The sequence below is a fragment of the Manacus candei genome, unplaced genomic scaffold (genome assembly GCF_025592945.1).
Source record: "Manacus candei isolate 608988 ecotype Guabito, Panama unplaced genomic scaffold, ASM2559294v1 h1tg000034l, whole genome shotgun sequence".
NCBI lineage: Eukaryota > Metazoa > Chordata > Aves > Passeriformes > Pipridae > Manacus > Manacus candei.
Window position 1 is genome coordinate 568,335 of NW_026138082.1, and position 23,597 is coordinate 591,931.

General features: G+C 41.4%; 1 protein-coding gene across 3 annotated transcripts in view; it reads left to right on the forward strand.

The window, feature by feature from the left end:
• Positions 1-853: 853 nt before the first annotated feature.
• TXLNB (taxilin beta) overlaps positions 854-23,597 on the forward strand; it is a 36,298-nt gene continuing 13,554 nt past the window's right edge. The window contains exons 1-6 of one of the 3 annotated variants that reach the window (XM_051792448.1): positions 854-1,041; positions 5,952-6,368; positions 8,322-8,413; positions 12,063-12,233; positions 18,799-18,993; positions 20,638-20,757. In XM_051792448.1, the coding sequence (XP_051648408.1) occupies positions 5,966-6,368; positions 8,322-8,413; positions 12,063-12,233; positions 18,799-18,993; positions 20,638-20,757 (981 nt within the window). In that variant the 5' untranslated portion in view covers positions 854-1,041; positions 5,952-5,965. The other 2 variants (XM_051792450.1, XM_051792449.1) reach the window with 2 other exon arrangements.

The following is a 23,597-nucleotide window of genomic DNA, read 5'->3' on the forward strand; positions in this document are numbered from 1 at the left end:
GCTGCTAGGATCAGCGGGGCAGCTACACCAGCCTACTCCATTAGCATTGCTGCCTCAGTGGGAGAAGCTGGTCAATTCACTGGAGGAGCACCATGATGGCTCGTGCTGGAGCACTTGTTCCATGCGGAGAGGTTGGGGGAAGTGGGATGTTCAGCCTGGAGAAGGGCCAGCTTTGGAGGAGATTATCAAAAGACAGAGTTAGGCTCTTCATACAGGTGTAAAGTGGGAGGACAAGAGGCAAAAGGCACAATCTGGAACAAGGGAAGTTAAGGCTAGGTAAAGAGAAACTTTCACCACCATGACAGTCAGGCAGAACAGGCTTCCCAGAGAGGTCATGCAGTCTCTGTCCGTGGGGGTTTTTAAGACTAATATAAAGCCCTGAGAGACCTGGTCTGAGATCACAGATGAGCTTGCTTCAAGCAAGAGGTTAAACTAGAGGCCTCCTGTGGTCCCTTCCAGCCAGTGAGTCTGTGATTAAGAATCAATCTGTTTTAAACAAATCCTGCCCAAATCCCAGGTTGCAAAGGGCAGTCACAGCTGGGAGTTCACATTATGGAATGCCACTCCAGTCTTTGCGATAGAGACAGAAAAATTCAACCACTTTTGACCAATCCATAGTCAATACAGACAAATTTCACACCACACAGCAAGTCAAGCAGTTGAGGGATTAACACTTAAATTTGAAGGGTAGCAGCTGTGTAAGTATCCTTCCTTTATTTTCTCTTTCAGAGGGCTGGAGTCTCTAACCTCTTGTGCTATCTCTGTGAGAGCAGGGAACAGCCAACATAGCTAGCTTACGCTGCCAGCCAGCAGGCAGCTTCCCTGTGCACCTATCAGAGACTGTCCCCTACAAAGTGTGCACTCAGTCCCTGCAGTGCTTGCTCCTGCTGTGTCACTCTGTCCTTCCCTCCTCGTTTGGTCTTCCCATCCCTCTTCCCTCGGTGGCAAGATTACAGAGGCAGTGTCCTGTTGCTGGTGTGCCCTTGTCTGAGGTTTCTGCTTGACTTTTTTTTTCTCTGCTCAGCTCTTCTCTTTGCTCGGGTAAGTTAGATGAACAGCTTCCTTACAGTCACTGCTTGGTGGCATGGTGCAAGGGCTTTAATGTGAGTACTTCCCTTTTGGATTGTCAGCACACATTTTCTAGGAATAGCCTTAAAAACCTGGGCACCATGTGACACCTGAGGAAAATGGGCAAGTATCTAGGGTTGTTGGTGAAAGTAAGAAATGCTTCTTTTAAGAGTGATCAAAAACTTTTGAGATTATTTTGGTAGAGCTTGCCTTGAAGTGAGACAAGGGGCCATGGCTGGTTTGCTACAACAGTAAGTGATCAAGACTCAGGTGCTGAACGTGAGGTGAGGCAGGGGACTTCAGAAAGTCTCTGAGTCTGCTTCTGAGCCTGTATGGAAACCTGCCATGAAACCTCCAAACTTTTGTTCGGTTTTGTACTAGAAAATTGTGTATAAATCATAAAGCTATTCAAATGTAGCATGTAGTTGGCTTTATCATCACTTTCTGAAGTAATACATAGGGTGGTGTCTAGACTATAAAAAGGTACTTGTATTTTTCTGGAGACTAATTGGAGCTACAGTAGTGTGGGCCATTCCAGAGTTTAATGTTTTCTGCTTTGACATGTTACTGTAGTTCAATCTGGTGTTATGTCAAGGTAAGAATTCTGATTTTATCAGCATATGTTCACTGCAAATATACAAGTGTATGCAAAGCTTTGTTTTAGAGAATTGTGTGAATATGTGAATTTTGAGCATAAAGTGCCCATCCCATTACCCATTTTAGAAATGCTTAAAATAGCTCCTGGCTGCAGAGCAGGCGCCATGTGTCCTTCTGCTGGATACATGAGGAGGCAAAAGCTAAATATAGAACAGTTTGTTAAACCTCTAGAAGTTCAAGCTGCAAGAAGGAAAGGGGGAAACAAATTCCATGAAAAGGAAAGGGAAGCACACTGTCTAACAAAGATAAACAAAACTCTATGACAGTCTTTAAGACAACCTGCAAGAAAAGCTAAGAAGAAAACATTTAATTTTAATTTTTGCTTTATTCATGCCAGGAGTGTGCCTGGGCAGCAGTGTTGGCTCCAGCAGTGCGAGGTGGGCTGGTGCAGCCCAGCATGGGAACAGCTGCCCCAGCAGCAGAGGGATGGCTGTTGCAGCTCTGCTAAATCAGTCATTGACTCTTGCCTATTGACCTTTTAGTTTGGAAATACTGGCTGTTGTCAAAGCGCAGTGAAGGCAAGTTGTGCTGCAAATGTGAAATATTAAGGGATATAATCAGAGACAAACAAACTCAGCATGTAACGAGACTGATCTGAGCAGCACACCTTTTGCTGTTGCCTCTGAGTGCAGCTGCGGCTGTGTTGTGTGCTTAGCTATTCTGAGAGCTCCATTGCTCTCCTGGGTTTTCCCAAGTTTTTAAAAGAGGAAGGAGGAGAATGCAGATGAGTCTTTCTCACAGAGGTGAGGCAGCAGCACCCTCCGGCTCTTGAGGGTATTTCCCATTGGAGAAGAGGAGGGCCACAGTGACTATCTGTAGAAGCAGCAACCACAAGTGTCCGGAGTCAAGTTTCCGTCCAAAGCACCAGGGCCAAGAAAGGTGCTGATCTCAGAGCTGTGGAACAGGTCCAGAATTTGGGAATGCAGGGGGAAAAGAATAAACAAGATGCAATCGTCAGACTCACTCAGATAACTGGTCAGTCCTCCCCTTTGCCATAAAACAGGATAAGGCTGTGTTGGAAATTTAGGTACCTGGAGGCAACAGTAATGGTAGTAGGAGTTGCAAAACTCACAAGGTGGGTAGTCTAAAATTAGGCAAGTCTGAGAAACCAAAGAATTCCTCTTCTGGACTCAGTCACCTAATTTTTAGGCATTACTGTGTCTAAGATAGTATATAATGTAAACACTTTGGGTCTTGGTGAAATTGGCACTGAAAGTCTTTTATGGCCTGATAAGGCAGAATTCCTTATCTGCATCAAGCTTAAACAGGCTGGAGCATGAGGAGAACCAGGGCCAAATGCAGTAAAATCTCCCAGCGTCAAAGGCTGTAAGCAGGCAACTATCAGTGGATGAGAGCTGCCCTGTCTCCCTCAAAATAAACTCCGTGAAGCTGTGGAAGCTGTTGTGCAAAAGAAGGTACAGAAGTCTTCACAGGCATTGTGTTTGTGCTAGAAAGAATTTATCAGACCTCTGGTTTAGCCTGAAGAAGAACAAAGGAAAACATTTGGATATTTATTTGTGTGAGTAAATACAATCTCTGGTATGACCTAGCAGGTGGGCATCCTTGGGTTAAAGGTTCATTGCTGGATGTTTATGGGGTTCCTGCCTGCTTACTGTTCTGGGCTTGTGGACAGGACCTCAGAGGATGCACATTGCTATGGTTTCAGAGACTGATTATAACTAATCTCCTTCTAGCTAGGAATGTATGTTAGGGATGATTTCCTGCAAGGCCAGCTTGTAAACATCTTGATTCTAACAATCCAGTTTCTCTTTCATTCACCCATGCTTTTCCCTTATTACTGAGCAACACCATGCATAGATCGATTGTTGATTTAAAGCCTGCTGTATTTGCAGGCATACTTCGTGTTTAATGTAAGAGGAAACCTTTAGCCAGACAGTGCTGGTTCGTGAGAGATGAAGTTGGGAGTTGGGAGGCACCTAAGGGAGAGAGTTGAGGTGTGATGACAACATCAGTTTGTGCCTTCTTACAAAGAGAGGGAGATAGTCAGAAGAGAAGTTCATGTTTGGAAATGGAACATTTTGCAATCCTGTTCTTCTTCTGTGATGAACATATTAAAAAAAAAAGAGTTTTGTTATGCCTAAACAAGAGCTGGTGATCTTGGGTTTTCTAGCTGATTGATTCCAACTGCCAATTAGCTCAAATTAATGATTACAATTGTAAACACTAGACTGAACATGTCAGAGATAAACACATACTTTGTGGAGCTTCTAGCTTAGCATTTACAGTACTCTCAGTGACCATGAATTATTTGGCAATCAATTAGCCCTAGTTAAAAAAAAGATCATAAACTGTAGGCTAATATTCATGCTATCTGGAATTATTTACCTAAATTGCATACATAAGGTCTTATGTTTCAGTGTAAGTTAAACTCAATATGGCATCAAATCAGACAGATATAATTTGACAATCATTTTGCAGTGATATCATGACAATGCCACGAGGAGGACAGAATGGAATGCAACTGTCTGAAGGGTCTGTGAAACAAGGTCCAGACAACTGCCTAAGCCATTTCTTCTGGCAAGTTGTACCTATGGGAGGACTGCAGGGGCATGGATTTATAGCTATGAGTTTTCAAGCACATCCTGAGCCCCAGTCAAAGTTTTCAATTATTTGCTTGAGAGATGATAACTCATTTGACTATCTTATCTGCAGGCCTAGTCATATAGAAAATCAAATCTTGAAAAACGTTGTTTTAGTGATGGCCATCACTGCACTTTCAAACATCACTTTGACTGGGGAGAGTTTAATAAAAAACATCAAGTCATTTATTACAATAAATGACATCTCTCTTATCATATACCACCTTTGGCCATGCTAGTTTACAATTTTGAAAGCTGAAGAAATTTAGACACTATAGAAGATATATGTTACAGCCCGCATGAACAGGGAACAAAATGCTTCCCAGTAAGCTCCATGTTTTCAAAGCAAGTTGTCTTTTAAAAAATAAGAAAGGAACTGCTTCAGATGCTAGAACAGAACCAACCAAACAAGCTTCTTCCTCTCTTCCTTCCCCACTGGCACCATTGTAAATCACATCATTAAAGAGAGGAACAAAAATCAGCCTGAAGAAGACCGAGAAAGGGCTCATGGTTGAAAAGAGTATAGTCTGCAGTCAAGAAGAAGTAGAGGCTAGTTGCAGAGCAAGGCCCACCTGTGCACCCCCTCTGGACTACTTCTTGAGGGCAACACAGTGGTGCAGCAGCTCTGCTGGCACTCTGAGAGGGAAGGAGCCTTCTCTACACCGAGTTTTTTAGCTACATGCAGCTTCTGCTGGCCCACACCTTGCAGAAGCTAGGAGCAGGTGCCTAGGATGCTCTTGCTGACACCCTCATTGCCAGTTTCTGGGTAAACTGGAGCAGGCTCTGAAGAAACACAGGTATGTTTGGGACTCTGTATTTGCCTGGCTCACTGCAGCTGCTCAAAGACATGAGAAATCAAAGGCTTCCCTTTGCAAACTGGGAATAAATTAGCTGAAATGCATCCTGGAAAACACCATGGACTATCAAACCATGTTATGTCTAGTTGGTTTTATTTCACTGTGATTTATTCTTATTTTTGTACTTTGTCAAACAAGATGTCAGCATCATGCAGCAAGTACAAGAGAAGGGTGGTTTAGAGCTGTTTATCTTATTCTTTGCTGTTATTGTGACAGTACCAAACCAGATCTCTTGTACATCAAGCACCATGCTGGGCTTTCCAAGGGCACAGCACAATTTTCAGTGCACCAGTTTCATTTAAAATATTTTTCATGATTATTGACTTAACATGTGCTGACAGGGGAAAAATAGGAAATGAAACTAATGCAGCTCTGAAGTGAAGCTGCCTATATCGGTAGCCAGCGTTGCAGGTAAACAGATCAAGAAAAGTAAACGTGGTAAATGGTGTGCAGGGAGGAAAATGGTATAAGTGACTCAGGTGTCATTTCATCTGTCATTGCTGGCAATGGGAATAGGAGGTTTTCCATTTTCAAGTGATAGATTTGGGTAGGTTTTTCTCTTGGAAAGTATATAATTTGCTTTTCTCCTTGCAGGCAAATCACCTTGGTTATTTATTTAAGTGTGATATATTTATCAAGCCAGAGCTAATGGATGAGATGCCATTCCAAATTTCACACAAAATCACTCACATGCTGGCCAAGCTTTGGGAACAGTTCGATGACTAATTCTGTGTGCTTTTAAGTCAACCCTCCATTTGTTTGCTGTCAGGTACTGCACTAGGAATGGAGAACGACCAGTCTCCGACATCACCTGAGCAGGATACCCAGGGGCAGAGTGGGGACAAACCTGCCCCTGGCTTGGTGTCCCCTGCTCCAGCCCCCACAGAGCAGCCAAGTGCCGGGCCCGAAGAAGCCACGTGTGACATCTCAGAGGAGTTGAGCCGGCAGCTGGAGGACATCATTAAAACCTACGGGTCTGCCACGAGCCTGATGGAGAAGGAAAACACTTCTACAGGAACTGAAAAGCCTAAGAAGGGAGAGCAAGGCATCTTGGAGGATGCAGAGTATGAAGATGGAAATGAGGAGAGTGAGAAAGAGAAGCTGGTTCCTGGGGATGCTTGCAGAGCAAAGGAGCCCAGCGGCAACAAGGAGCAAAAGCTGGAGAAGAAAATCCTGAAAGGACTAGGCAAGTATTTACATACACAGCCCTTCTGCAAACACAAGTAAGAACTCCCTTGCTCTTTTCCATTTTAAGTCTATGCCATGGATAATAGGAACCTTCAGTTACCACTGAAAATTACAGTGACCATTACATCTTTTCTCTAACTAGTAATTTTATTTTTTTTTGCATTACCCAACATGTAGGCTGGATCAGATATTAGTCCTTTTAAAAAGAAAAGAGCTTAGGATTGTATCACACAAATCTAATGTACTACTGAGCCGCCCAAAGTGGTTATCCACAGCTGTCAGCCTGACAATACACTGCACAAAGTCACTTCTCAGACAAAGGAAAACCCAGTCTCTCGTTTGTGCCTCAGTATTCTTTTCCTGCTTCCTCAGGTATGACTACTCACCAGTCACAAAGGTGCTAATGGTGCTACTATGTGGCGTGGGAACCTGCAGAACAAATTCAGTCATACCCAGGTTATTTTTGATTTAGCAAATTTTAGGAAGCCTCTGGACTCATTATGGACTATACAAAATAAACTAATACATTTATTCTCTCTAAGCACAGCGCTTAGAGAGCACTTCAGCCCTGCTAGGGCTGTTAGCTGAGCTAGAAAGAAGTCTCAGCAAGTTTTTGTACAGCTTGTCCTTTCTGCTGGGCAGCCACTAGAGAGCAATGTAGTCACATTCCAATCTAACAAACATGTAATTTATTTTCCTTCCTGCATTTAACTCTGGCCAATCTTCAAGCTTCTGCTTTGCATGAGAACTCAAACTCAATCACAGACTAAGCCTGTAGAGGAATAACCACAGAATGTTCTTACAGGCAAGGCACTAAGCATAGGACAGATTATAGATTTTTTTTTCCCAAATTCCTTGAATTTCCAGAAGAAAGTTCCTCAGTTTCTATTGTCTTGGCTTTGGTGCAGTTATTGGTACCTCAGCAAGCTCACTGAAAACCCTACCAACACACAGTGCTCCAGTTGCACTTGCAACAGTTTTCACACTAGGATTTGATTTTAGCTCTCTTCGACTTATTTATACAGATGCTGTAGAGAGAATTTAGTGTGAAATAACGGATTTTCTCCACTGACAGTACTTCTGGACTGCACTAGACTTGAAATGGAAAAAGTCCAGCCTAAAGCAGAAAGCAGATTTTGTCTCACAGCCTTGGGAAAGGGGAGCATTTGGAAAAGCACATCTAAGCCCCTGGCACCACAGCCAACCTTATCTCCTGGGATGCCAGGGACACTTTGTATTTGATGAACAAGTGGTGTTCAAGCTCAAGCTCATGCTTGGGGCTGAAATGAATACTGAGAGGTATCAGAGGAAAAGCAACACTTAAATGGCTGTGCAGTGATTTAGCTATTCACACCCCAGAGAGCTATCAGACTTTCTCTGGTATACATACTCTATTCACCAACTCATGGAACTGATTTACACCACTATCATGTAGCTCAGACCTGGCTGGCAGTACCTACTACTCTCTGATTGTTGACTTCCACACCACAGTCTCCGTACCTAACTTAATCTTCCTTATGTCATGTATGAGTTGAGCAGCAAAGGAGCTGAGTACACCAGTTCTGATCTGCTTTCACTTGCAAAGAGATCTATTCCTGGGCCTTCAGGGTCCAGGCCCTTTCTCTCCCTATTTCAGTCAAATGTGCCATGTATGTGACCTAAACATGTTGCAAAAACATTCAATGAAAATCAGATTACACAGGACAAAAGCATTTCAGAGATAACGCTTTTGCTAGAGTAGAGCACATTACTGAGGTCTGAAATGGAGGAAGATTCTAGCATGTTTGTTCTTATGGCGAAAACCCCAGAAGTTCATAGCAAAAAATATTCCTTTCCTTCCAAAATACCTCATTTCTCTCTGAGTTTTTCCAGATCCATGCATCAAACAACCAATTTTATAAAAGAACATCAACCAAACTACCATCAAATCTCCTCTTCTTCTTTTTTGAAGGAAAAGAAGCCACCCTACTGATGCAAAGCTTGAATAAACTGAATACTCCAGAAGAGAAGTTGGACCTGCTGTTTAAGAAGTATGCTGAGTTGGTTAGTACAGTATTGGTTCTTTTCTGTACAATCTGTCCATATAGGAAGGTATAAAAAACTTGTCATGCAGCATGGTCAAATCTCATGTAATGGTACTGTCTGTTGTGCTAAATGAATCCCAAAATAATTGTCATGGTCAAATAATTATGGGTAAGATGGAGAAAAAAAAGTAAAAAGTGAGGAAAACAAGCTGAACTTTGGGTCAAAATGTTGATGAGGCAGAATATTCATACTTAAAAGCAAACCTACCAAACTGACCCACACTGGAGACTAATGCCTAGGCTTCTGTCTTCACCTTCTGCAAGGAGTTTTGCATGCATCTGTAAGTGGGTATTTCTTTAAATTACGTTTCAGTCATTTAAATAAAATGAAAATAATACAGGACTTAGTATAAAATATTAGGAAGCAGATAATAGCCAACTGGGACTAATCGTAAGAGAAAACACAACACAATGAAATGAAGAATCAAAGCCTCTGCCAACATAACATCATCCCTATAACAATGCCACCTACCCAACTCTGTTCTTTCCACACTGATGATGGGTTATTTTCAGATTAATTTTTTTCTAAGTAGTCAGAGGACTGTATGAGCATAAGCTGTGAAAATCTTTCAAATTAAAAGGCTGCAGCATTTTACAGTTTGTGGAGTGCTGAAAAATGTGCCAAGCAGATCATTGACTTTGTAATTGGTTTTATGCACAGATGTGTCCATGTCTCATCATAATGTGAAGTTTAGCTTTCCCTTTTTTCACATGAAATCCTCTGTTCATGCTTTATCTCATGCTTAAAGGGAATTCATGCTCTCAGATTAACTGAAATAGGTCTTCTTCCTCTATAAAGTACTCTTCACTGCATTCAAACATCACTGCAGCAATGTATAAAACAGGGACCTTATTTCCAGTAACCCATGGAGGAGAAAGGTGCTAAAACAAAAATACTGAGCATTTGTTTCTGACATACTGTGCAATGTCACTGAAATAAATCATTCAATAAATACAACTAAAATCTTGTTGGAGAAAGCCTTACACTGCTCACTCAGTGTGGCTGAGGGGTGTAGTGTGATTAATAGCTTGTCAGCTCTCTCTGCTCCCTCTTGTCTATCCCCATCACACACTTCAGATCACATCTTGTTTTGCTGAGTTGTTTTCCACCCAGATCAGCCCCCTGGTCTGGTGAGCCATGTGGTGACACAAACACATGTTGCAGCAGAGGCCACGGGAAGATGTAGCCATGTGGCAGACTGAGCTTCCCCTGCTTTAGGTAGTGTTGGGGCTGGCTGTGGCTTAAGAGGTTCCTGGTACTTGGGGACCCAATGCAGCACTGACCCTTCCCCATGGCCAACCAGCAATATGTTATTTATCTGTCAGCACATGCCCTGGCACAGCCTGTAGTGACTGTGAGTGCACAACAGAAGGCATCAGGGAAGAGCATGGGCTGGTGAAGGAAGAAGCCATGCCTGTGAGGTTGGGGAAGCAAGACAGCATAGCCATTTGGGCACAAGCTGTGACTGCCTTATTTTCAGAGATCTTGAGGGTCTCTCATAAGTGTTGAGTGCAAGAACCATATGCTAATAAATAAATAAATGTAAGTGTTGTCATTGTCTGCAGTGGGGTCAAGATAAAACTTTTTTTCCTAAATTAGTTGTTTATTTCTCTAGATCAGCCTTCCAAAAATCGTAATTCCTTCTATTTGCATTTAATTTTAGCTTATATTTCATTAATTGTTCTTAAAAATTTATCATTGGCAGCCCTTTTGTCATTCCTATTTACCCTTTCTCAGTGCAAAAGTAGTCTTAGATATTCCTGAGAATTTTGAAATACAAGTTTCTAGTACAAGTTATTTTAATGGGAAAAAAAAAAAAAGGCAAAAAATGCTTGGAAGACTTCTTTTATTATGATTAAGACCTACTTTATTCTAAACCACCTATCTCATGCAGAGTTTGAGCGAATCGTGAAATTTGGATAAATCATTACCCACTCAGCACTGGCTGCACATGCAAAACGTGAAGCAAAAAGAACATTTTTTATGTTTCTCAAATGAAAGCGGAAGGGAACAAAATTAAGCTTATAAAGGAAAAAAAATAGCCTTTCTGTAGTTAAGGCTGAAATTTTTTTTCCTTTATAAGCTTAAGAAAGGCTATTTTTTTTCCTACAATACTAGAAAAAATTATTTCGGTGCTTGAATAGATTGGAAAGGCCCTATTCTGATCTATGGGAGTAAAACACAATGCGCACGCTGAAAGTTGGACATAAACTGTAAATATACTCCAAGCTGATGACTGCACTGTTTTGTGGTACACAAAAGGTGTGATTTGATTAATAATACACAGAGGTCTCTACTGGAAGCATAAATTACAGAACAACTGCAGAAAACAGATCCTCGGGCAGAGAAAGTGTAAAAATATGATGCTTGTTGACTGTCTTGTTTGAGCTGCACATCATTCCCTGGTGCTCACAGACTTTCCCAGTCATACTGGGGTTAATAATTAATACTAGTGGTACTATATTATTAGATAATATAGTCTTAATAGCAACTGTTATTATTAAGGTTTGCATGTTGCAGATCATGTGCTAATATTTTTCAACAAGAAAACATCTAGACTTCAGAAATATCTCACAATGTATGCACGCCTGTGATACAGTGGGGAGGGCTCTTGTGTGTTGGAATGGGAGATGAAATCATTAAAAGCTTCAGAGGGAAAATGCTTCTTTGACTTGACTGTTAATTTACAGTACAGGAAATTTTTTCCAAGCAGACTCTAATAGGCATGTGTCAAAAGAAATGACCAGACTGTGCAGGGACTGATATTAGCAATTCTGTTGCTGCCCCTCATTCTCCCCTCCAAATACACTCTCCTCCTCACCAGCCCTCTAGGGAAGGCAGGAGCCATGCACCCACAGGAATAGGAGGTTCTCAAATGACCATCAGGGACTGTCCACATTTCCTTCAGTAACTATATGGAGACAAAAAGCCTAAAGGAGTTTTCACTTCCCATAACCTACCCCTGTTGATGACAGGACCTCCAGAAACACAATTGACAGATGCTGCCACATGGTCCTGTGAACAAGAGGACCCTGGCAAGAGTAGGTGCCCGCATGACATTTTGGGAAGCTCTTCCCTGAAGAGAATTCTCCTCCATCAGCAACAAGGCTCCCATACAGACAGCATTCTTGGTTTCCAGCACTTGTCTTGCTATTTTTTCCAGAAGGTTCCTGGGTATTTGGGAAGCCACTTTTATTTCAGGAAACTGTAAAAAAGAATGAGCAACTACTGTGTTATCTCATGATCTGGAGAAATCTCACTGCATAAAGCACTACTGACTGTTCTAGTTCCTAAAGCCAAAACAAAAATAAAAACCTCACAGATGTCCTTCAAAAAAACTCAAACCAAAGAAGGAAGGACTGAAATGGTGTGACAAGAATGTTAAAAATTGTGTTCACCACCCACACTACAGCAGACTTGGGACTGTTGCAGTGAGCAGTCTTGGGACTCTCTCCAGCTCCCTCTCTCCTCTCCCATAAGCACTGATGAATACAAAACATTTCCTAAGAGGTTAAGAAAGTGTGAACACTCTCTAAACCAAAAAAAGCTCATTTTCTTTTCTTTTTTTGCCTGTCTTTTTTCATTTTAATCCCTGTTTCCTGCCCAGCTCGAAGAACACCGTGCCGAGCAGAAAAAGCTGAAGTACCTACAGAAGAGGCAGGCTCAGATCACCAAGGAGAAGGACCAGCTGCAGAGTGAGCACAGCCGAGCCATCCTTGCCCGCAGCAAGCTGGAGAGCCTGTGCCGGGAGCTCCAGAGGCACAACAAAAACCTCAAGGTGGGTGGTGGCCTTAGCAAGGTACTGAGCAGTGGAGAGGAAGAAGATGCTGATGCCTTCCCATCTTGCTCTAGTACCAGGTCAAAGAGACGTTTGCTTCTGTACTTGCAATATAGAATTATATGTTATAATTGTATTTATAATAAGTACAATATATATACTATATACTGTATAATATATGTAGTATATAATATATATATAAATATATAATATATAATTATATGTTTTAATTATATATCATGTAATTATATGTCTTGAGGTCCATTTACGCCAAGACCTCTTTATTTCTCATTTGGAAATATCCAAGCACTTTTGGATATTGTGTTTGCCCACACTAGTTGTAAGCCCTCCTTGCATGATCAGGGAGCTCAGCACAGAGAAAAGCAGTGGTGCTAACAGACCAGGTCCCCGAGACTGCAGATGAAAATGCATGTGCATGGACAGAATAATAGGGACACCAGCTTTGCTCCAGTGGACTCACAGAATGCTGGTGGGTATTTTCACGTAATTTGAGTTCTTGGGTTTTTCAAGTGATTTGTGAAGGTCAGTCAATTAGGACATTTGCCTCAAGACATCAAACATAAGACAGGAAGAATGCCAACATTATGAAAGTAATTTGGATTACAAGAATCAGTTCAAAGAGGAAATTTTCTGGAGTATCAAAAGGCTGGGATCCATATGTCTGCCTATTGCTTGGTGCATCACACCATTTAAATGTGAAATTTATAATATGTTTATGCTTTGTGAAAAATTGTAGGTTCACAAAGTATGTTACTGTTGTGATTGTCCTTTTTTTCTTGAGGACATGTTAGTGATGGTGGTTGTATTATTATACGAAAAGCCTCTGCTTTCATCTATTCAAACCCCTTCTTTATGGGGATATAGTTATGTATAGAATTACATATATGAATTGTCAGCAGCAAGAATTCCACCTGATATAACCCCTATTAACTGTAATGGATTTTCATTCATTTCTACCAGCTCAGGAGTGGGCCTTCAGGGTGTAGCTCTAACTTTTGTTGTACACTGGTAAGAATACATCTGGGAGAGGGCAGTGGTCACACATATATTTAAACTGTGTGCTAGTAGAAGGATAGAAGCAGTTTAACAGATGGGGAAACTAGAAGCAAATCTCTGTGCCCAGTTATAGTAGCACAGAACTGGTAGTGAAAATTAAATATATGCCTGTAATTTGTACCAGATCTGAACTGTACTTCAATACTGATTTACACTGATTTACCAGACTGTCCGTGGGCAAAATCTTTCAACAGAAATACAAGCCAGTTCTAAAGTGAATTAAGAGTACAGAGTACAGTGCTTTGCATAGCCTTAACTGAGATTACTAAACAAATAATATTAGGGGAACAAGTTGGTGGAGACTGGGGTATAAAGAAAAACTAATTATATTTGGAAAACATATTTGGAACAAATTTGGTTGAATTTCTCACACAATTTCCCAGCTACTTTATGCTTATTAATCTTGTTACTAGAAAGCATGATTTTCCCTTCCCCTTTGTATATAAATATTTCATCACACATTTCAGCTTTACATTTAGGAAAGTCTCTTTCCAGCACCTTTCCACTTGTTGGACTGTTTTGCCTTGTGACTAGGTCCTCTAAATAAACCTATCAATTTCAGACAGTTCTGATTTTTATCCTGTGCTTATGCCAGATGAGTCAGGAAAGGTACCTGAGTTGATCTGGTAGTAGGAAGAAGTGTTCAAATTCTGACCACTTCTTTCAAAGAATTTGGAGATCTTTCCTCTGGTTCCTGGGCTTTCAGTGTAGAAAAAACAAAGTTAAATAAGACAGTAAGACAAAAGAGACTTGCAAAATATACGTGAATTAAATTAATAAACAAAGGCATTCATTATCTTTATCCAGTTTCATCTCTCTGAGAATTTTAGCATAGTTCTTGGAATATTTGCCTTTAAGCTCTAGCTCCTGGAGATCTGTGACTCTCCAGAAACTCATGTTCTGTTTATTTAACTGAGTGCAATTTTCTTTCACTTAAGACTGTACTGAGAGGGTCCGAAAGAGGAAAATCCGTCAAATGTTATTTTTAAAATCTCATACTTAAATGTTTTTATTTTGGTTTTGGCAGGACAGAGAAGCTGATTCATAATTTTTTAGTGCTTGGGATTAGCACCTCTGATTATGTTCCAAATCATGAAAAATGAAATCTGTAGAAGATTGTCCCATTTCAATAACAAAGGAGAAACCTGGCCTGTCCAGATCATGAACCATCTCTGACTTACCATGTGGTATATTGTATGCACATCACGTCATGTAAGTGTCATCTTCACTCAGCTGGTGTGTGGAATTCCCATTAACTGGAGATCCATGCAGCCAAGTGGTGATGAATATGCAATGTGGAGCTGTATTGAAAATCCACAGGGCAGATCAGAGAAGAAAAATTTCTGGTTAGTATTGGATACCAGCCTCAAATTCTGACTTGCATACAGCCCAGGTATTCTGATTATTTCCTTGCAGTTACACAGACATTTAATTCTCCCTCCAAGAAAAGCAGAATAAAGGTTCATGAAATAGCAGAATGTATTCCCACTGCAATAGAGAGTAGGTCTCCTATGAAAAAGAGCAATTAATTTCTCTGCGTGGAGTTCATGTTCTGTCAATTATCTGACAGTTTGGTAACTACTTAATATCTTGCAGTGACATGAACATCTCAGGTCCCCTGTCCTTCCTGCCACCAGGCATTAAGCAATGACTTTCATACAAATGTCACAAAAGTCAACAGCTTTGACTGTGGGCTCAGCTTCAAACTGGCTCAGACTGTGGTGCCCAGGAATGAAGAAAACGGTTAATTGAAAAAAAGAATTCCACTCTTATATCCTCTTGGCTGATAGGACTTCAGCAGATCAACAGTCTTCTTGAGCTGGCCCAGAGAGGCATGAGGACAATTCCAGAGACAATCACACTCTTCTATTTTCAAATTATCTCACATTCCAGTGCTAAATCCCAAACTGCAAAATATCCTTGTCTTGATTTTACAAGGTTTTATTCAATTCATTCTTACATTTTTAGCAGCAAAACACCTGAGCAAAAGCAATATTACAGTAGGATACAAGAATATATCTTTGAAAGGTTGACATGGATTGTGAAGATTAAGAAAAGGCAGAGAAAAAAGAACAATAGTTTATGGCTGGACTTCAGCTTTCCACAACTGGAAATCTAAAAATAATTTACAATGCTTTATTTTTCTCACTAAATTTGAACACTTAATTAAAAGCTACTAAAAGAATAAGTAGAAAGTGAAGCATCTGACATCTGTATGCATGTTAGGAATTAACCATGATGATGCTGAGAATTCACTACCCCAAACACCCTCTGCTCTGCTCCCTAAAACCAAGTCAGCCAGAAGCTCTAGACTCCACGCAGCTACTTCAGCTACAACAGCAGTAACACAAAACAGTAATCAGTCTTCAAGACTCCCATTTGGGGGAAATCTTCAGGATTTTACTTTACACTGTGTTGTCTTGAAATGGGAAACACTAAGGAAGTATTCGAAAAACATGCATTTTCTCAGGTGCCAGGGATTGGTACGAGCAAAGAGCTGAGGCTGTAGCCTTGCAACAATAAAACCTAGGTGATAATGATGATTTGAGGTTTGCCAGACTGTGCCTGCCCAGGTGAGATGGGTGAAGGGGAGCTGGCCCCACAGCCCTGAAGCAGAGCTGGCAGGGATATAGAGCTTTGATGCTGGCACCGTGGGCATCCAGCCCTCTCCTTGGCTCCAGTGCAGACACAGCCTCAGCCATAGGCTAGTAAAGGCTCAGATTTAAAGCAGACACCTCCAAAGTCCTATCACTATTCTCATAGTATTATTGGTAGCACTTAGAAGCCTGTGAGATTAAAACTGTATTACCTTAGGGACCAGGCACCAGCCTACTGTTAGCTGGGCACTAGCAGCAACGCAGCGAGCTCCACTCATGGCAAAGCACTGAGCACAGAGGCTTTTGGTCTTGGGCACAGGGAAGAGGCAATGCCTGTCAGTCTGTGCAGTGCTGTAGCCACACAGTTGTCCTTCAGCTCAGCCAGGTCCTCTCACCCACACTGAGACTTAATCTGTGACTGGGATCTCAAGGATTTAACAAATGAGGGACTCTGAGGAGCTCTCTGGCACACACACCAGGGCCTGTCCCCAAGCAAATATCCTCCTCAAATATATTTTTCTCTGAAGCAGAAAAGATCCAGAGAAATACTGTGTCTTGCAACCAAATTCTTGCTGGCTCAGTGTCTTAACAATGAATCTATATATTGTCTCTGTGCTCTGTATTGCATAATTATTTTACCTCAGAAGAGCAGGAAATAAGATCCTCTGAGGAACACATGCACAGAGGGTTGGTTTGTGTACATTTGCATGATTGTTACTCTCAGGATGTCTCATTTCACCTTGTAACGGAGCCGTTTGGTGTGACAGATGCACAATCCACCTTTTTTTTTATATTCAGCTGGATTTATTACTCCACAGAGCTTTAAATCACAGCAGTGATGTGTTATAACACTATTTGGTCTACTGAAACAATAAATTTTTTGAGGAAGGATGTTTTGAAACCATAGAAATAGGACTCCAGACATGCAAGTTCAATTTCTCACTTTGACTTCCAGAAGTGAAAGCACCTGGTCATTCTTTTCCCTGCTCAGGGCTGCCCTTCTATAATGAAGAACTAAGAGGCATGAAGAGTTTTTTAAACAGTGTATTAGAGGTTGTGCTGGTTTAGAAGTAAACCGGTAGGAGAAATGAACCCAGCTCAAGAGAGATTGCAAGTCAGAGTTACAATTTATTAAAAAGATTACAATAAATACAGTGATACAGAGAAAACTGGTTTTAACCCCCAAGGACAGATGTATAACTCAGCACCCTGGGACAAGAATAGAATGGGGTTTGTTACCCCTGTGCTGAGCACCACGTGGTCCCCCTGGGGGCAAAGTAAAAGGAAAGGAGACCTGTTGGTCCAGATGATGGTCACAGTCCTGTTGAAGTAACGATCGCAGTCTTGTCGAGAGTGGCAGTTGCAGTCCTAGTGGACTTCTGGTCCTCCTCCGGAACTAACAAGTGGTACCAGAAGTTCCAAAACCCCAAGATTATATATGCTTAGGTTCAGTACCTCCCCCAGGGTGGGGAGTTTCACAATGGGTGATTTAACTCTGTGAGTCATGGGATAACTCTACTTTGGAAAAGCTTTCTTTTACTAGAAAAATTTAAACAAAAAGTGACTAGAAACAGAACACAGCTCAACTGCTGGTCAAGAAAAATGTTTCAAAATCATTCTCACCAACTGGAAAAAAAAATAATTGGAGAGCTTCTCTTTCATCTTGCTGCAAATTTTCCATGTGTCCAATTTCCAATCCAGGTACTGAACCACGACCCAATCTCCAAGTCACTTGCCCAGCTCCACCTGACATTCTTTCTTTCTCTTAAAAGGGAGAGTTCTTCTGGTTTCATGTTTTCTTTTACTCTCTTTGTGAGCATACACATGTGTTCTTGTGTAATCTGCAGAGCACAGCAGGGCTTCATGGTGATTTCTGTGCACATTCATGATACAAATTATACCCTATTAGAGTTAGCTAAGGCTTTATTCAAATATATTTACAGAAAATATCCATATGCAGTGTCATCAGAGATTTTTATGTAAATGACTATGCTAGTTGAAACCTTACTAGAGTATGCCATTTGCATGCTATGGAGTGAGTTCTTAAGATGGTCCTGGCATGATTTGTAACTACAGCAGATATGGTCCTAGCCACTCTGTATCAGGGTTACATTCCACAGAAGGACAAGCTGTCCTGGAAGCAAAAGTAAGGACTAAAAATAGTCCGTATTTCTGGATCCAAAGCAATGAATCCAGATTCTTTCTGCATTGTCTTTTATATAAACAAATCTAAAACAGAATTTCAATAATAGGTAAAAAAAAATTCTGAATGTCTGCTTTGATTCTGTAAGAAACTGCACACAAGCTTTCCTTGATTCCACTCACTAATAAATTAGTGCAAATGTTTATGTTGGTTAAAAAGTAGGGGAAAAAACTTGAGGAATTGGAATGGATTCTTCAGCAAGTGATGAATTTCTCTTAAAACTAAAATCCCAAAGGCCATACATTTGATATGAAGAGTCCTAGTTAACAGGAGGTATTTTAAAGGGTCATATTCTAATTCAGTCAAAGAGAATTTCGATAAAAGAGCTTTGGACTGCTTCACTAAACATCTTCTTCCAAAGCAAAAGCTGTGCTGCAGTATCATGAATCAAGATATGCACACATGTCCTCTCTTTCAGGCTTGCTTTGATCTGGAGCTCTGCTCTACATCCATCTTTATAAATGCAAATTCTTTGTTCCCTAATTTTTTCAAGGCCACTGTGTAATTTGCTCTGTAAATTTAGAATCACGCCTAATGCCGGAGCAGATGAAAGCAAGAAAATCTCCAAAGAGGAATGCAAACATGTAAAATCCTTCAAAGGGAGGGCTTATGCTACTCTGAAACAGTATCTTTCTGGAACTGCTTATTATGCCTCTAACTTGCTGTGTTCCTTCCCATTTAACAACAGGAGGAAACAATTCAGCGGGCACGAGAGGAAGATGAGAAGAGGAAAGAAATAACTAATCACTTCCAGGGCACACTGAGTGAAATCCAGGCTCAGATCGAGCAGCAAAGTGAGAGGAACATGAAGCTCTGCCAAGAGAACACGGAGCTGGCAGAGAAGCTGAAGAGCATCATTGACCAGTACGAGCTGCGGGAAGAGGTGAGAGCAATGCCGTGGGTACTGGAGGAGACAGGCAGCAAACCCAGGGAAAGCAGAAGGCATTGCCAGCAGCCTATCTGCCTTGCCGGCTATTGTTCAGGTGTCTCACAGAGGTAATAAGGATAGTCCTCACCATACTTTGCCCTCTGAGTGGGACTATGCCTGCAGCAAGCCTGCCACGCTCTGCGGCCATGGAGTTGTATGGGACAGCACCCCACCCATGGCACCCATGGCAGACTTGCTGCTGTGCCAAGAGGTGCCAACTCACACAAGCAGCAAGGTGTGCCAGCTGTCTGCTAAACTGCCCAAGGCTCCTCATAGCTCCCCCAAATCCCTGGGGACATCTCCCAGCACCCCTTTCTTCCTTCCTGCTGAGCTCCCACTGAGCACATCCCAGCTCCCATTTTTCTGAACAACCTGTTCTGCTGGTGACACCAAATATACTTTGTTCCCTCCAGATACACTTTGCTGAGAAGAGCTCTGATGTAAGTGATTTGACCCTTCCCCAAAGCAGAAAATTAAGACAACAGATAAAGGAGGCCCTCTGAAGTTGAATAGATTCTTTTCTTTTTTTTTTGCAAACACAGTGCTCACCATAAGATTTAGCAGATAATAGACAGATGGGAAATTATTCTTTCTGTAAACATTGGAATTGGTCAGAAAATTTTGACGCAAAAATCCCCATCCTCCATTAAAATCCCAACTGCCTTTTTGTTTTATTTTATGACAAATGCTAACAAATATCACGATGGGTCTTTTTATTGTTTTTAAATACATTTACTGTGAGCCTCAGTGCAATCAGACAACATACTGAATAAAACATAAATAATCTGTCTTTACAATCTGGAATGGCTGATACAATACCTGCATTTCCAAATCTGTTGAATCATGTATGAAGTCATATACTGAATGAAGGAAGTGTACATTCCTGTCTTGTGGTTTCTGTGAGAAGAAAATGTAAACCAGAGGGACACAGAATATTTGCTCCAATGAATTTTACCTAAATGAATTAAGAGTGAAGAGGGCTATCAGCAACATTTATCTCCTGAAGGTCACCATGGAGCTAGACATTTTACAGTCTAGAGGAGGCCTCTGGTTCATCTGGTCTGATCTCCAGATCCCAGGCCCTCCATGCCCACATTGTGCAGGTGTGGCCAGAGCAAAGGGGATTGTATTTACATAGAGGATGGCATGGGCTGTACACCTGTTTCCAAGTTCTGTAGGTGTGATTTACACATTTGTTCACATAGTGACTTGGATCCATAGGCCATTGAACAGCTAAAAAAAGTGTGTCCCCAGCATATTTATTATCAATGAGCAATTATTTGATCTTCAGTCTTATTGGATTATAGTGATGACTTCATATGTAGACCATAAAACTGGCAAAGATGCTAAGGCTTTTTTTTCCCCCTACAATAAGTCAAAATTGATAATGTAAACTGGTTTCCCTTCTCATGCAAAATCTGTCACAGTTTGTTCTTATTAGAGCTGTGATTTTTTAGTAATTGCAATAGATTGGGTGTCTTCTTGTTTTGCAATATTTTTGTCTTACAAGAGTTCTGGTTAATAGCTGTACATGCATAAGCATGAAGGTCTATGTAGATTATTAAACCTACACATTCAGCAGAATTTATTTTCTTACAGCACCTTGATAAAATATTTCAGCACAGAGAACTTCAGCAGAAACTGGTAGATGCCAAGTTGGAACAGTCTCGGGAAATGATGAAAGAAGCTGAGGAGCGACATCAGAAAGAGAAGGAATATGTACCTGTCGTTCTAATCTGTCTGTCTTTTATCTAACTTTAAGCCAAAACAAGCCCTGCATGCTATTTCACTAATATATTGGTTCTTCAGGTCCAATCTAGGATACAGTAGCAGAGAAGTTTTTATAGCTACCATCAATGCTTAATGCAATGGAACAGCCTCTGGAAGGCTGCTTCCATTGGCATTTACAGTTTTAGAAGCAAACTGCAGAGCGGTAGCTTAGAGTACAGGCTGCTCTAGCTAACTCACTGTTACTATGCAGTTGATTCATTGTGATGTTGGGTAGGTGATGCCATCAGTTTTCAAATGGCTCTGGTATTTGATACTCCATCTCCCCACAAGATAAATGCACACATCTAAACAATCAGAGAGGAGAACAAGAACATGGCTGAAGGCTGCTATTCTCCCAGGTTCGGAGCCTCCCCAGGCATCCTCCTGGGGAGTAGTCCACAGGAGCTGCTTGCTGATAGAGCCTTCCCTTCTCAGTTCCCCTCCCTACATTGTTCTGCCAGCCCACCTTTCAGGCAGAAAGGGTCTGGGTCTGCTTAGCAGCCTTGTCTGCTCTTCCTCCCTATCTGGAGGAGGGGACCTCTTTATCAGGGGGATAGGGAAGAGTAGATCCAGGAGGGATGTCACCCACAGGCACAGCTGGGATCGGAAGACAACACTCCTCCATCCACAGTCTCACATATTTTATGACTCAATCAGACCAAAATTAATTTTGTCAGACTGTCTGGTATTTTCACAGCAACCCTCACATCTACAAAGGATTGGAGTTCAACACTGACACATAGTACCTCTTCTCAGCAGAGGCAACAGCTGAGACTACTCAGGGGGAGTGACAGGTTCTCATCAGCTGGAAGAAAGCTTTAGTTTTCACCAGTCCTCCAGCTAACTCAGGAGCAGCATGAGAGAGCTCTAAAGAGAGAACATTTATCCCCTCCCCATATCTGGAAACAGATGTAGTAACACAAGCATGGCTAATAAGTATCTTAAAATATGGACAAAAATGTGGGGCTCTGATTCCTGGGGTTAGAGCACAAGCAAAACACAGCAAACACTTCTTACCAAAAATTGCCCATAAGAGCATTTATCCTCTTTCTTTGCACTGATCTTGTGGCTGGAACACATGCTCTTGCTCAGCTTTACTAGCTGCTAAAGAGGGCGGGTGAAGAGGGGCTGGGACTTCTCTGTGTGCAAATCTGCATGTCACTGCATGACATTTTGATTGGTCCAGCTGAGTTATTCCTTTTCACTGTGAAATGTACGTAAAGCCAAACCCCAAAATTCCCTTTATGACCATTGATTCTTGGCAGATTTAAACCCCAAGAAACATGTCCAAGAAATCACTTGCAATGGCAAAGCAAATATGGAACTTACTTTACTGCTGTCACTGGGAGTTTTGCTACTGACTACCAGATTTCAGATACTGGGAAAAAAACCCTCAAAACAGAAGATGTAAAAGACTAGGCATTATCTCTGTGGAAAACTGACATACACAGCCTTGTATCAATGATCTTTCTTGCTGTGTCTCACAGAATATGAGTTTTGGGGATGCTTGTTGCCTGTGACTGGCCATGTTTCTAGTCAAAACTACTTTGTGTAGATTATCCAGAACTGGTATGCACAATTTTGGGATTTTCATTTCCTTTTAAGTAGCAAAAGTCATCACTGTCTACAATTGAGAGTGGAAGATTTTCTTTCTGGCTTTGCTGTATGTATGATTAGCACCTCTGAAATAACAGGTTCAAAAACAAGCTGTAAAACCTTTAAGCAGTGGGTGTATAATGGTATGTGCAGTGTACAAAGAATGTTTTTCACACTGTCCAAATTAATGCTTAAAAACTCTGTCTTTGAGGCAGGCTGGTGATATATGGCTAACATCACCTCAGAGCAAGGTAGATTTAGCTGAAGAACTTAAGTGGCAGGCCAAAAGCCATGCAATGAGTCAAGGCACGATTAAGCATGTCACAACTCATCACAGGTAGCCCAGCACACAGAAAGCTGGCCGACACTTGGTTCCCACCTCAATCCTATTGATATGCTCTTAGTCCCACCCACCAAGCTATTGTGCTAGTGTCTGTGGGAGTAACGTATATGTATGTATGAAATCGAGGTGGTTTTGATGGAGTTCTCTCATTTCACTGTAACTCTCTCCAGCTCAGTAATGTGCAAAGTTAGAATGGCTTTCAGAACCTTTCTATCCATAGCATTTTTTATATCCCTGTGCATGACTTTTGCTGCAGGTTTTTGCAAATGTTCTTAAATTAAAATTATTGTATTCTTTTATCTATTTGATTACTCTTTGATGGCTCACTTTAATATCTTCCTAGGCAGTTCTTCCATGTAGGAATCTTTGCCCCTTTGCCCCTTAACTTCTTTAAGTCAGATAAGGAGAGATGTCCCCTCCTGCAGTCTCTGTACATCTCAACAGGCAGGTCCTCTCACTGCTTGCACAATTCACTCTGCACATGCATCCAAGAATGCAATTCCCTATATAAGCAGCAATGGTTCATAGTGTGTGGCCTCCACAAAGGGCCAACTTGACCTAAGGATGCAATTTCATTATCATCCTGTAACTGGTCAGCACTACCTGGATTTCTTCTCCCCACCATACATTTTTAGCACTTGTAATACAAACTTTGATGTGCAATTAATCACAGTTTAAAGCATCTATGGCTTTCAAGTATATGACTGCAAGGCATTGATTAGATTTCTTCATAATTGGAATTTACAGAGTCTGACAGCAAAAAGGGAAGCTTAATTTTCTCTAAGCCAGTCCCTAGATGCATGCCATTAAATGAGAACTGGTCCTTTTAGTCCTGGGTGTGATGTGACTG